Source organism: Heloderma suspectum, chromosome 3, assembly GCF_057233095.1.
Source record: "Heloderma suspectum isolate Gila_16-S chromosome 3, 16-S_ref, whole genome shotgun sequence".
Classification (NCBI taxonomy): Eukaryota; Metazoa; Chordata; class Lepidosauria; order Squamata; family Helodermatidae; genus Heloderma; species Heloderma suspectum.
In genome coordinates, this window is record NC_139460.1 from 49930838 (window position 1) to 49943240 (window position 12403).

Here is a 12403-nt window from a genome sequence, read left to right on the forward strand (position 1 = left end):
CTGTGGCTTCTTTTCCTCACTCCACATGTGCCACTTACATGACTGCCATTTTCCTAATTACCCACAACATGCCGCAGGTTAGCGTGTCATCCAAACCCAGTGAGGTGCACAGTGGGGGTAGCTTTTAAACCACCCCACATCCCATGGCTTGTTGTAGGGGTCACAGGGTGGTTTAGAAGCCATGGCTGCCATGCAGCTTGCTGGGTATGGACAACATGCTAATCCATGCCGCATTGCGGGTAATTAGGAAGATGGCGGTCATGCGAGTGGCATGTGCAGTGCAGGAAAAAGAAGCCACGGTGGCTTCTTTTCCCCTGTGATTGTCTGAACCCGGCCAAAGAAAAAAGGTTATGTGTTAAATCCAGATCTAATGTAAGGTATATATTTTCAGCATGGTTATATAAGGTCAAAGTTGGCACTTTTTGTTGAGCAGGCATGAAAACTCTTGTTTGAGGACACCTGCTGACAGAGCCAGGTTGAAGACTAAAGAACCAGAAGGGACATGTCTACCTCTTGGCAGCAGAAGGAGCCTAAACAGCAGCACCAAAAGTCAAACAGGCAGGCAGATAGGTAGGTAGGGACAATATCCAGAAAGATGAGCCTATGTTGACATTGGTAGTAAGTTGATCTCAGGGGTGGAATTCTAACTCAAGAATGTGGTAGCCCGCGCAGATTATATTAATTTATTTATTTACACAATTTATATACTGCTCTACATCAATAAAACCTCTGAGCGGTGAACAATAATGGGAAAAACAACAACAACAAGAGAAATACAGAATTAAAACCTTTATAATCAGATTGTGCCAGTTACATGATATAATGGCCTTCCCTTGCCATTACATGATTTGCTTGCCTACTCTTCATCAAAATGAATGGACCACCAATTCAGATATTTAATTACCCCAAATTCTGGGTCCTCGCAGGCCCTCATTCACCAATAAGCACCCAGGCCAATAGGCAAAACAAACATATGACACCCAAAAATCTGAGGTGTTCTAGAATGGGTTGTAGTCTATTAAATGGGTGTGTGTGTGTATTAAAATAAAATTAAGAAACATAAATTTACTTTTCCATATGTTTCTATTTTTTCTGTTAACTTAATACAATTAAAAGGTTAAATACTGAGTCCCTAAGACATAGGTGGGCAACTTGTGGCCCTCCAGATGTTTTGGCCTACAATGCCCATCAGCCCTCACCTTTGCTTATGCTGGCTAGGACTGATAGGAGTTGTAGACTAAAACATCTGGAGGACCAGAAGTGGCCCACCCCTGCCCTAAGAAAATAATAACAATGAGGTAGGCTCGGCGTATACTTTTTTTTTTTTTTTAAGTAAGTAGACCAGGCATACCCTGAATTCCACCCCACTAGTCCCAGATATATATATGAGTGGGCCATTGGCTATTCAGTGACTGAAATGCATTTTGCTCCAGCTCAAGTCAGCAACTGGCTTCGCACATCATGCTAAGGCATGGTGTGTTATCATCATGGGTGGTCACAGAGTGGCTTAGCGTGACATCCGAACCTGGAGTAGTTTTCCTGTCATGGGAAGCTTTATGCAAACAAGCCACTCTGAGAACCCATGGCTTGTAGTAGGATTGTTTAGGGTGGCTTGTTCTCAGGGTGGCTTAGTGTGACATCCAAACCTGGCAAGATGATTTTTTTGTGGGTTGTTGGGATGGCTAGAGAGCTGGCCAGCAAGAGCAGCAAAAAACCCCTGCCACTCTTCGTGATCTTGCTAATGCTGCTGCCATTCTCCCTCGTTCCTTCTCCGCCTTAGGATAGATTTTTTTTTGTAGGAATCATGAAGAAGGGACACCAGAGAGCGTCCCAAATGCATTTGCAAGTGGTTTTTTTTTTTTTTTTAATCCCTTGGAATGTCTGTTTTACTACTGAAGCAGGAAATTGTGTTTGCCTGATGGGTGTGTGTGTGACACATCATCCAAACCGACACCATCACTTTGAACAACCATTTCGCCTCCAGATACACGACCTACTCAGAGCCAACCAGCTGGATTTCAAACCCATGGGAATTCAAGGGGGTGGGGGGAGCCTAACAGTGCAAACTTAGACTTGCCTACTCTGACACAAGCCCCACTGAGTTCAATGGGACTCACTCCCTTACCAGGTAAGTTCGGTAGGATTGCAACCTTGATCGTTTTTTTGGTTTTTTTTTTAAGAGGCAAATCTTGCATTGAGGGCCATGGTTTGGAGGGATACAGAAAAGGGAATGAAGTTACAGATCAGGTGACTCCCTCCTTCCTTCCTGGGGTGGGGGAGCGGACTCCTCATTGGGTCTTCTTAGGATATTTCAACACAAATTTGAGAAGGCAAGAGCACCTGCCCAATGTTAAGCCAAAGCAGCGGAAGTGCTGAAGAAGTGGAGGACATTGACAGGAGGAAAATTTGGCTATGCTGGGCTCCATAGGGGAAAGATGCTCTTACGGTCTTGTACAAGAGCCCAGAGAAAGAAAAAAACCAAAAAAGTTTGTGAACACTTTCCCACGTTCATAAGGGCTCAGAAAATGGTTTCCTTTTGCCATCTGGTGTCTGTGTGTGTGTCTGTGTGTGTGTGGGAGTTTCCCTTGTCAGGGCACTTCCCTTTCTAGTGACCATTTTTTATTTTTAAAGGCCGCTTCATGTTACACGTTACACTGAAGTAAGCACACCCACCCCTAACAGTCCTCCTCTCCTCCAGCCGCCTTCGGTTCCCTGCAGCCCACCCCTTTGGGCTTGGCGCTTCCCTCCACTGGTCTCCATAGCTATCAGATCTTTGAGAGGGTTACAGAGCAGTGAATGGGATCATAAAAATTACACAAAATGCATGGTAGAGCAGAAGAACAGAGGGGAAATTTGTGCAAATTTAATAGCAGGAAAAATAAAAATAAAAAAGGTTGTGAATGCCTTCCCGTGTAGGTTCTTACTTTAGTGTAAGGGAAGTGCCAAAGTGGAGGACATTGACAAGAGGGGGATAAAAGGAAGGTTGGCTAAATAGAGGACAGGTGGCCTTTCACTCTTGTGCAAGAGTCCTTTTTTCTTTTTTCTTTTAAGGAAAGCTTGTGAATGCGTTCTTAAGGGCTCGGAGAGTTACTTACTTTTTGCAATTTGATGTGGGATGCGGTGCGGAGGGGAGTTTCCCTCGTCAGCCAGCATCCCCAATGGACCAATTGCAGAAAGGGTGCTGACATAGGAAACAAGGATTTCTGCCACAAAGGTTGCTGGGATATGTACCAGTAGCGGCCTGGAGGACTGAAAGGGATTGAAGGAGAAACAACCAAGACAAGCTGCCAAGTGGGCAATCATGTGTTGGGAGTAATGGACAAGCCACCCACCCACTGTGGCTTCTTCTCAGGGTGGCTTAGCATTTCGTGCGAACACGCACAGCTTCTGGAAGCCCTGACTTCACCTAAGCCAGCTAAGGAAAGACCTCTCTCCTGGAGTTCGGGAAGAACAATGCAAGGCTCAAATATGTCATAGAATTCATAGTAGGGTTGGAAGGGGCCTACAAGGCCATCGAGTCCAACCCCCTGCTCAGTGCAGGAATCCCAAGTCAGAGCATCCATGACAGATGGCTGTCCAGCCTCGTCTTGAATGCCTCCAGTGTGGGAGAGCCCACCACCTCCCTATGTAATTGGTTCCATTGTCGTATTGCTCTAACAGTCAGGAAGTTTCTCCCGATGTTCAGCTGGAACCTGGCCTCCTGTAACTTGAGCCCATTATTCCATGTCCTGTACTCTGGGATGATTGAGAAGAGATCCTGGCCTTCCTCTCTGTGACAACCTTTCAAGTACTTGAAGAGCGCTATGATATCTCCCCTCAGTCTTCTGAAGGCTAAACATGCCCAGTTCTTTCAGTCTCTCTTCATAAGGCTTTGTTTCCAGTCCCCTGATCATCTTTGTTGCCCTCCTCTGAACCCTCTCCAGTTTGTCTGCATCCTTCTTAAAATGTGGTGCCCAGAACTGGACACGGTACTCCAGTTCCACAAGCTTTTGCAAATAGTATAATGTTCCTGCCGAGAGGTCTTTATATACATTTACCTTTATATTGTTGCTCTTTACCTAGGACCAATTGAAATCCCCTTGATGATTTTACCAAATAACTACCATTAATCAGGACTTAAACTTGTTTGGAAAATCCTTGCTTCATAGTAGGCTGGGTAGTTACTGTTCTATAAAGATCTTTTGTCTTATCACCAGTTTCCCACACGTTGTTAGACATATAATGTTCTTTCAACATGTCATTGTTTTATAGACTTAAGGCTTTTCTTTAATTCTACTGAAACTACTCACAGTTCACTGTGTTTTGAGGTCATCGTACGAGCCATAAAATAGGCCTGTTCTTTGTAATAGGTGTGCATAATGTATAACTGAGTGTGTGTCTGTGTGTGCACGTGTGTGTGTGTGCACATGCACACACACGCTTAATACCCATACATAGTCCCAAAGATCATGATTCTATTTCTGAAGAGTTTATTTTTTCGTACATATCTAACTCTATTGGTTATTAGGTTTCCACAATCCTTGTCAAATGTATTCACTGACAGAGCTAATTGCAGCTTTGAGGAGTGGGATTTCAACTGAGAAAATGGAGTTGGGGGAAGAGCCAATTCCCTCAGCACCACAGCTGTTTGTATCTTAAACTTACACACCAGAGAGATCCGGCCCATGCATCTCCCACCTCACAGTTTTGTCCTTCAAATTCATGAGGTTTAAATGATATTAGGGTTTATCTCTCGTTACCAGTGTTTGTGCATAGGGATGTTTGAAAAAGAATGTTACTAGCTCTTTTTTATGACAACCATAGGCTTGTCTCAAATTGTATTGGGCCTGAATCACATAGGAGGACATACTTTAGATCTCATTTTCTGTACTGGATTGGGGTGGGGGTGATTTGTGAGGGTGGGGAAGCCAGTTATGACAGCTCTGATCAGAGTACAGGCTGCTTTTGGCTTCAGCAGAGGTGGTGGACAGTTTTGATGGTCTGCCCTGGAGACTTAAGGATCCAGATAGTTTCTTGATGTCTGTGGTGTACTTTCCTGCAGATTTGGCTGGTGGGCCTGCTGAGGCCCCAGTCAGTACTTGGAATGAAGAGATGACACGGACCATCGATAGGATTGCTCCCAAAACATCCTACCTGAAATTGTAGAGCCATTTAATCTCCTTGGTATTCTGAGGAGCTGAGAGCAACAAAATGGTTGGATTGATGACAACAGCAAATGGCTTGGGCATGCATGATCTAACACATAGGCTAGAGGCAATTTTGGGGTCTGCTCTGTGGTGGTCATGGTGGCAAAGAAAGTTCAGTTGCATCTGCACAATGTTGGCCAGTGAACATCTTCTGTGTGGTGAGGGACCACCTTCACATAGGCCCAGGAGATCAGCTGTGGGAGCCCTTGGGGGGTTTGCTGTGACCAATTTCCTTTACATTTCACAGATAAAATCTCTTGCAACCACTTCAGCCTGAATGCCATAATTACCACAGAGTCAGAGACAGGTGCAGTCAGGATGGTGTCTGGTCAGGCTGTGATGGATACTTTTCAGCTTGTGCAGTCTGAAGAATTGGACAAGCTGCTTGGAGGTTTGAGGACTACTACCTGATCATTGAATCCTTGCCTTCCCATTTGAAATTTGCCAGGGCTGGGCTTTCATTTCGCTCCTTGGAGTTTGTTAATGCCTCTTTGAGGGAGGATGTGGATCCTACTGCTCTGAAAGGAGGTAGTTTGGCATTTGCTCAAGTGACCTAGTTTGGACCATATTGATTTGAACAACTTCCATTCAGTGTCAAATTTACATGCTTTGAGCAAAGTACTGGAACAGGATGTTTCCACTCTAAGCAGCTTGGGATGACACTAATCATTTGCATCCATTCCAATCTGGCTTCTGATTTGGTTTGGGGATGGTCTTGGTCACCCTGGTGGATGATGTGCACTGGGAACTGGATGAGGTGAGGAGTGCAATGTTTTGGTTCTGCTGGACCTCACAGCAGCTTTTTATACCGTGGACCATGGGATCCATCTGGGCCATCTCTCTGGCAAGGAAGAACCATGGCTGTGGTCTGATCCAGCATGGCTCTTCTATTGTTCTTATGAACCTGCTTGTGCCCTGAGATCCACCTTTGAGGACCTGCTGTCTTGCTGCCATCAGGTCTAATAGACTTGTTGGATATAAGAAACAGTTCCTTTTCAGTGGTGGCCCTATATGTCATGAATTCTCTCCCTAAGGAAGTACATATGACAGTGTCTCTTTCTGCCTTTAACTAATTTTTTTTTAAATGGTTCTAGTGTTTTATTGATGTGTTTATGTGTGCTCTTTTTTTGCTGGTGCATTTATCTGGGTTTGGGATTGTTTTAATTGTACTAAAATTACTGTTCTTGGTTTACATTTTTGTAAGCCACATGTTTGCCCTGAGGGTATAAAATTATTAAATACATTAAATTAAAATAAAAAATGTATCTTCCTCCTCTTAGGGTGGATAAATCCTATCCCTTCCTGTGCACTAATAATTTTCTGCAAGTGTCCGAGCTCCATGGAAGTCACAGTTTTGAACTACCTTATGGAATAAGGAGAGCAGGTAAGTAATTGTTGATATGTGCAGCATTAAATTATGAAAGTGATGCTTTTCTTTTTATTAAGGAGTGTGGTGTTTTTGAAAGTGTTGCTGTTTAGAGGCAGCATGGCACCAAATGAGGCAGAGGTTTGGGGAGCAAATTTATAAGATACAGAATCTGATTTCCTACTCCCCTTTCATATGTGATATTAGGTAAACCCTTCTTTACTCTATCCACATAGAATATGGGAGGGATACATAACATATCTGAGAGTCATAAGTGCTTGAAATAGTCCATTGCCTGAATGTTGAAATCTCATGAACGTTTTGGAAGGCTCATGTTTGCTTCATGTTTTTGCTATGAACGTTTGAACAGCAGTTGGCATCTGGTGGGCGGATGTGCAGACTTGCCAAATTTAATTGTGAGGATGTACATCAGAATTACATTTTGCCATCTTGGGGGGGAATTATAGGCTGCTTCCTGACATTTCCATCAATTATAATGGAATAAAGAGAAATGCCAGAGCCTTGTATTCTTCCTGATCTTTGAATGGCTCTTGCCACTGGAGTACTAAGGTTCCCACACAGTGTTCATGCAAGGTAAGTGCACTCAGGTGGACTTTCCTGTTGCTAACTATGGAAGAGGAAGAAAAATACTAGATTGTGGGCACCTTAGCTTGAAAAAACAAATTGCACCCAAGGCAGTTATGTTGTATTTGGTTGGTACAATAAAGTGCCGGATTTAAAAAAAAATGATTTGTATTACAGAAACGTATTTTCAAATGGCACTTTCAAGACTGAATAACTGTGTGCTCTTCACTGAAGATGATGGGTGAGGTTGTTTATGTTATTACCAACCTTTAATTAAAAACGCAATCTTTGGTTTGATATAATTTCCACTTTTTAAATTGAGATCAGGGCACTTGTTTTTAAAAGAATTACTCAATGTATAGCTAGGTGGAATTCAAAACACAAATTGGTATTGGGTTTTATGCAGAAGAATTGATGGTCTTGTGTTTTCTTTTCATTAAAAAGTCAGGCAGTTCTTGAGTTGTTGGCTTGAACATGGAACCATTTTTTAATGTGAAATGCTGGAATAGTTAATTCCCTCCTACTGGAGGCAATGGGAGGGAGAAATGGGGGGATATGGTTGGCTGCCTCACACCATCTTGGCAGGGGTCAGGAGATGGTGCTAGCTCTGCCTTGGATCACCCCCCACCGTGGTAGGATTCCTCTGCCCATCTCTACTACAGTCAAGGTAAAATTGTGTTAAATGCAAGTTCCAAATGTTGTTGGATTTCAGAAGAAAACATCTAGATTCCACTGGGGATAGGGGAAGCTGGTTTGGATGAAACCAAAGTGTTGTGCAGTGTAAACATAACCATGGAATAGATTTGGAGAAGAAGCAGGATGGCATTGTGCAGTGTTTGACATAGGGAGGTTGCTGTGTACTCATTAATATTGAGCTTTGAGAAGCCACTACATACTAGTTGCCTTTGGCTAGTTTTTCCGTGTTAGAATGTTACTTCTTCATGATCCATCATACGAACAGCTTCAGTCACAAACAAGCATGTTACATTGTGTACATTTAACCTGATAAGTAAAGGGTGAAGTAACATTTATCCACAAATTACCTGTGCATTCTTTTTCTTAAAGAATGGCAAGCAATGGATTATACTTCTTGTTAGAGCTGTGTCATAAGCAGAGCTAAGAGAACTTCAAGAATAGCCTTCCCAAACCTAGGTCCTTCCAGATGTTTTGGCCAACAACTCCTAGCATCCCTGACCATTGGCCATATTGGCTGGGACTGATGGGAACAGTAGTCCAAAACATCTCGAGGTGCCCAGGTCAGGACAGGCTGCCCATTTAATATCACCCTTCATCCAATTCAGATGGGTGATGAACAGAGACCTAAAAGGAGAAAATGGATTCCTTCTGGATTAGTCATCCTGATGCTTGGGATAGACACTGTATATGTATGCTTATGTATTCAATGAGGGTACACAGGAAGAGAGGACAACAGGATAGGTTAGTTGCTGTGTTCCTAATTGTGTGTTCAGTCCCTACAAATTACAAGCCCGTGATACAGCATGGTTAGTTCATTGTTTTGTGATTGTGCACTTGAACTATATGTGACGTGGAGCTCCGTGTCTCTTTTCTCTTAACTTTTTTTTTTTGTTAACTAAAAAGTAGTTTCAGAATCTCCAAACAGGATCAGAAGACTGCCAGGAAAATGGCGGGCCCGAAGATTCATGCCTCTACTTAATTCTTTAATCACCTGTTTCATATCCAGTAGTCTTTATCTTCAACAAAATATTGGTTTCATTCCCCATTCTTTAAATATAGAGATTATCCCCTTTCTCTCTTCCCTCATTACCAGTATATCTGGTTTTGTGTCTGTGTGCTAGTAATGTTGTAAGAGAATCACATTTAATGTTCTCTCCCCCCCCCGAAATACATTTTCCCCCAATACTTTAATCATGTATAATCTCTTTATTCAGCAGTCCGTCCTGCAAAAAATGTGTTGTTGTTGGCAATGGAGGGGTCCTTCGAAACAAGAGTCTGGGGGAGACGATTGATTCCTACGATGTGGTAATCAGGTCTTGTGTTAAGCGAAATGTCTTGTGTTAAGCGAAGTTTAGTGAATAGAATTATTAATAGGTATTTAGCATTTAATACACTATTGCTGTATCAATTATGAGGGATGAGACTGTGGCTGAAATAAAGCAGCTTGTCTAAGGTTAGCCAGTGAGTTCATGAATGAGCTGAGAATGGCTGCTTTACTATTATGCTACATCAGCTCTTAAGAAAGGCTTCCATTCTAATATAATCTATTTATTATTATTCATTGTTGCTGCTGCTGATAATAATAACATTTATATACCACCTTACCTGCTAAAAAGCCACCAAGGCAGTGTACAACCATTTAAGACAATAAAACCTTGAAACAATAAAAACAAGAACCTAAAGAACACTGAAACATTAAAACTACATATTTTAAAAGACTAAATTGAAAAGATGCTTATTTAGGCCAAGAGAGCGGGGGCCAATCCTAGTTCTTGAGGGAGCGCATTCCATAGTCTGGGGCCAACACAGGAGAATGTGCTGCCCCCAACAGGCCTCTATGGGTAATGGTGGCCTCAGAAGCAAAATTTTTCCGGGGCCTTGCAATCCTTTGTTGCCATGTAAAATGGCAGCTACCAAGGAGTGGTTCGGTTTCAATCATGGTTCCCTCTGCCTTCCTTTACACTACCATGTGTCTTTCCTTCTGAATTAAAGGTCACTGTAGTCAGTGTTGGCTATCCATTGGTAAGCAGGCCTGGATCCTGGCATTACAGAAAGATGACCAGCTTCTCTTTTAGTAAAATCGCTATATTTAAATTACTATTTGTATGCAAAATGTACGGTTACTCAAATAAACATTTTCTGAAAATGCGGGGGGGTAGAGATGACGAGCCACCACCCTCATTATCCTATAGTGGTGGTAGTGCTGTGGGAAAGGGAGGAAGCACAGTAACAAGATGAGGATCTTGGGATAGAGGAATTGCAAAGGAAGCAGTGATGTGGGGAGGCAGAATTGCTGGTGTGAGGGTGAAGGAAGGAGGGCAGGAGGGGCATATGGAAGAACCCAAAGCTGTGCTCCAACCAAGTTATCTTACCAGCAAGGAGTAGCCCAGCTGCAGTAACCACACTAGCGACAATATTGCATTAGGAGATAGGCAAACAAGGACATAGGGTAAGGAAGGTCACACAGGAAGAAATCGTGAATGAGCAGGTGTCCTGAATATGGACGACATTAACTCTTCTCCAGAGTTTGGGAACAAACTGAGAGAAAATGCAGCTGTTTCAAAGAGCTGTTTCAAATATGCCTAATAAGTAGGAAGCAACAAGAAATGCCACTGACATACACTTCCTGTTCTCATGCGCCTGTGTCATGTGAAGGGGAACCTTTGAAGCTCTCTGCTGCACCATGAGGACATGCACAACCTCCCAGTGGGGAGTCAGCTCACTTCTCTTCCCATTGTTCCTCCTCTGTCTACTCATGATGTCTGAAACTGCTCAAAGCATGCTTGGCATCTCTGGTTCCACCACTGAACTGCCTGGCTTGCACAACCCTTCAAACCCAATGAGCTTCCTTAATGTCCTGCCTGACTCCCTTTTAATGTGTTCTTCTACCTGTTCTTAATTCCTCTCTCACAATCACACAGGTGGCAACTTCAGCTTGACAAATGTACAAGCTTTATTTCCTGCTCCTTTATCTCACTGGAGATAAGGAGTAAACGTGGAGAAGATAATGAGTTCATAGTTCAAGAGAATATACACTTACTCTTGAATGGTTTGTTGATTTGCTCTTCTTAGACTTTCGCAGGGGCTTTCTGTGTACCTTAAGAAGAGTGACCATTTTGTCTTGTAGAAAGCAGAGCAAAGGAATTCTCTAGAATAGCCTCATGTGATCTCAGTGAACAATCTCTTTCTCATAGTGAATGGGACTCCTGTACTCAAAGCATTTATGAGCAATACAGAAGTAAGGTATATGCTTCTGAATAACCTCTAAAGCAGAGGTGTCGATCCTCTTTCAGCCTGAGGACCAAATTGAATTTCGGAGAAGCTCTTGGCAGCTGCATTCCAGTGGTGGGAGGGGTAGAAAGCAAAGGGGGCAGGACCAAAATACCAAACATACCAGCGTACTTTAGCTTAAAGCTCTTGCCACCAAATAATTAAGCCTTAGGAGAGACATTTCAACCTTTAAGAATGAGAAAAATCCATGCAAAAGCCAGGAAACCACCAAATGATTGGTGGCTGGGGGAAGGGGTCATGGCCCTCTGGGGAACCATGAGGGCTGGATTGGGGATGCCAGGTGGGCCAGATTTGGCCCCCAGGCCTGAGGTTCCACACCCCTGTTCTACAGAAGTATCTAATTCTGTAGATGTTGACTCTCACTCTAATTCCGTGTAACCCTTGGCCTAATTTCAAAAGCTCTATGCAAGCAGTGAGTTCAGACCCCTGGCAAGAGATGCCTGTCCCTCCCCCAGCAGCTTGCTGGGTGGAGAGGGAGAAAAAAGGGAGGCTTCCCCACCCCTGGCATCCAGCCCCTGACAGATTGCCCCTGAGGTAATGCAGCCCTCTACAGAACATCAATTCCCCACTCCTGAGTCCAAGCATGTTACATATGTTTGTTAAACCGAACATTGCTTAACTGTGCAGCCGTATGCATGCAAACTGAGAACTAACTTAAGTCCCACCGTATTCAATGTATTTTTACTCCCAGGCTAAGTGTGCACAGCATGCAGCCTTAATCAACAACACCAAGGCAAATTCTGTTGTACTGCAGAAGCCGTGCTGCAGCAAATAAAAATGGGACTTCATGTCATGTAACCAACCATTCTAAAACATGTTTTTCTTCAACAGAATGAATAATGGACCTGTTCTGGGCTATGAAGATGATGTTGGAAGGAAGACAACCTTCCGGCTCTTCTACCCAGAGTCTGCTTTTTCAAATCCAATTCACTATGACCCTAACACAACTGCAGTTCTTGTTGCCTTCAAGCCCCATGACTTAAAATGGCTCGCGGACCTGTTAAGCGGCCAACATGAAATTGTAAGTCCATTTCATTTCCCCCTGTTCTCTTGTTCCTGCATACTACAATCTTGTGCAGTGCTTTGCACCCAGCACTCATTAGGGGTGTGAATTGTTTGATTTAGGAACTGGCTTCTTCGTAAGTCTAAACTGCAGGTATATATGAGCCGCCTGCACTGTTAAGAGAAGGGGAGGACAACAGTTGCAAGGAATGGTCCTGATAGAATAAGACAAAGGAAGACCTGCTTTAGTGTAGCAACTCACTGTGTGCTCTGCTTT

At 43.3% G+C, this 12403-nt stretch overlaps 1 protein-coding gene across 19 annotated transcripts in view; it reads left to right on the forward strand.

The window, feature by feature from the left end:
* ST3GAL6 (ST3 beta-galactoside alpha-2,3-sialyltransferase 6) overlaps positions 1-12403 on the forward strand; it is a 160433-nt gene that overhangs the window by 85032 nt on the left and 62998 nt on the right. For 16 of the 19 annotated variants that reach the window (XR_014789050.1, XR_014789051.1, XR_014789052.1 and 13 more), the window contains 4 exons: positions 6467-6570; positions 7315-7378; positions 9048-9146; positions 11956-12145. Coding sequence is in view for 14 of the 19 variants with exons in the window: in XM_084843187.1 (XP_084699313.1) it covers positions 6467-6570; positions 7315-7378; positions 9048-9146; positions 11956-12145 (457 nt within the window). In the remaining 5 variants the exon portion in view is untranslated. The remainder of the gene's footprint in view (positions 1-6466; positions 6571-7314; positions 7379-9047; positions 9147-11955; positions 12146-12403) is intronic. The other 3 variants (XM_084843190.1, XM_084843191.1, XM_084843181.1) reach the window with 1 other exon arrangement.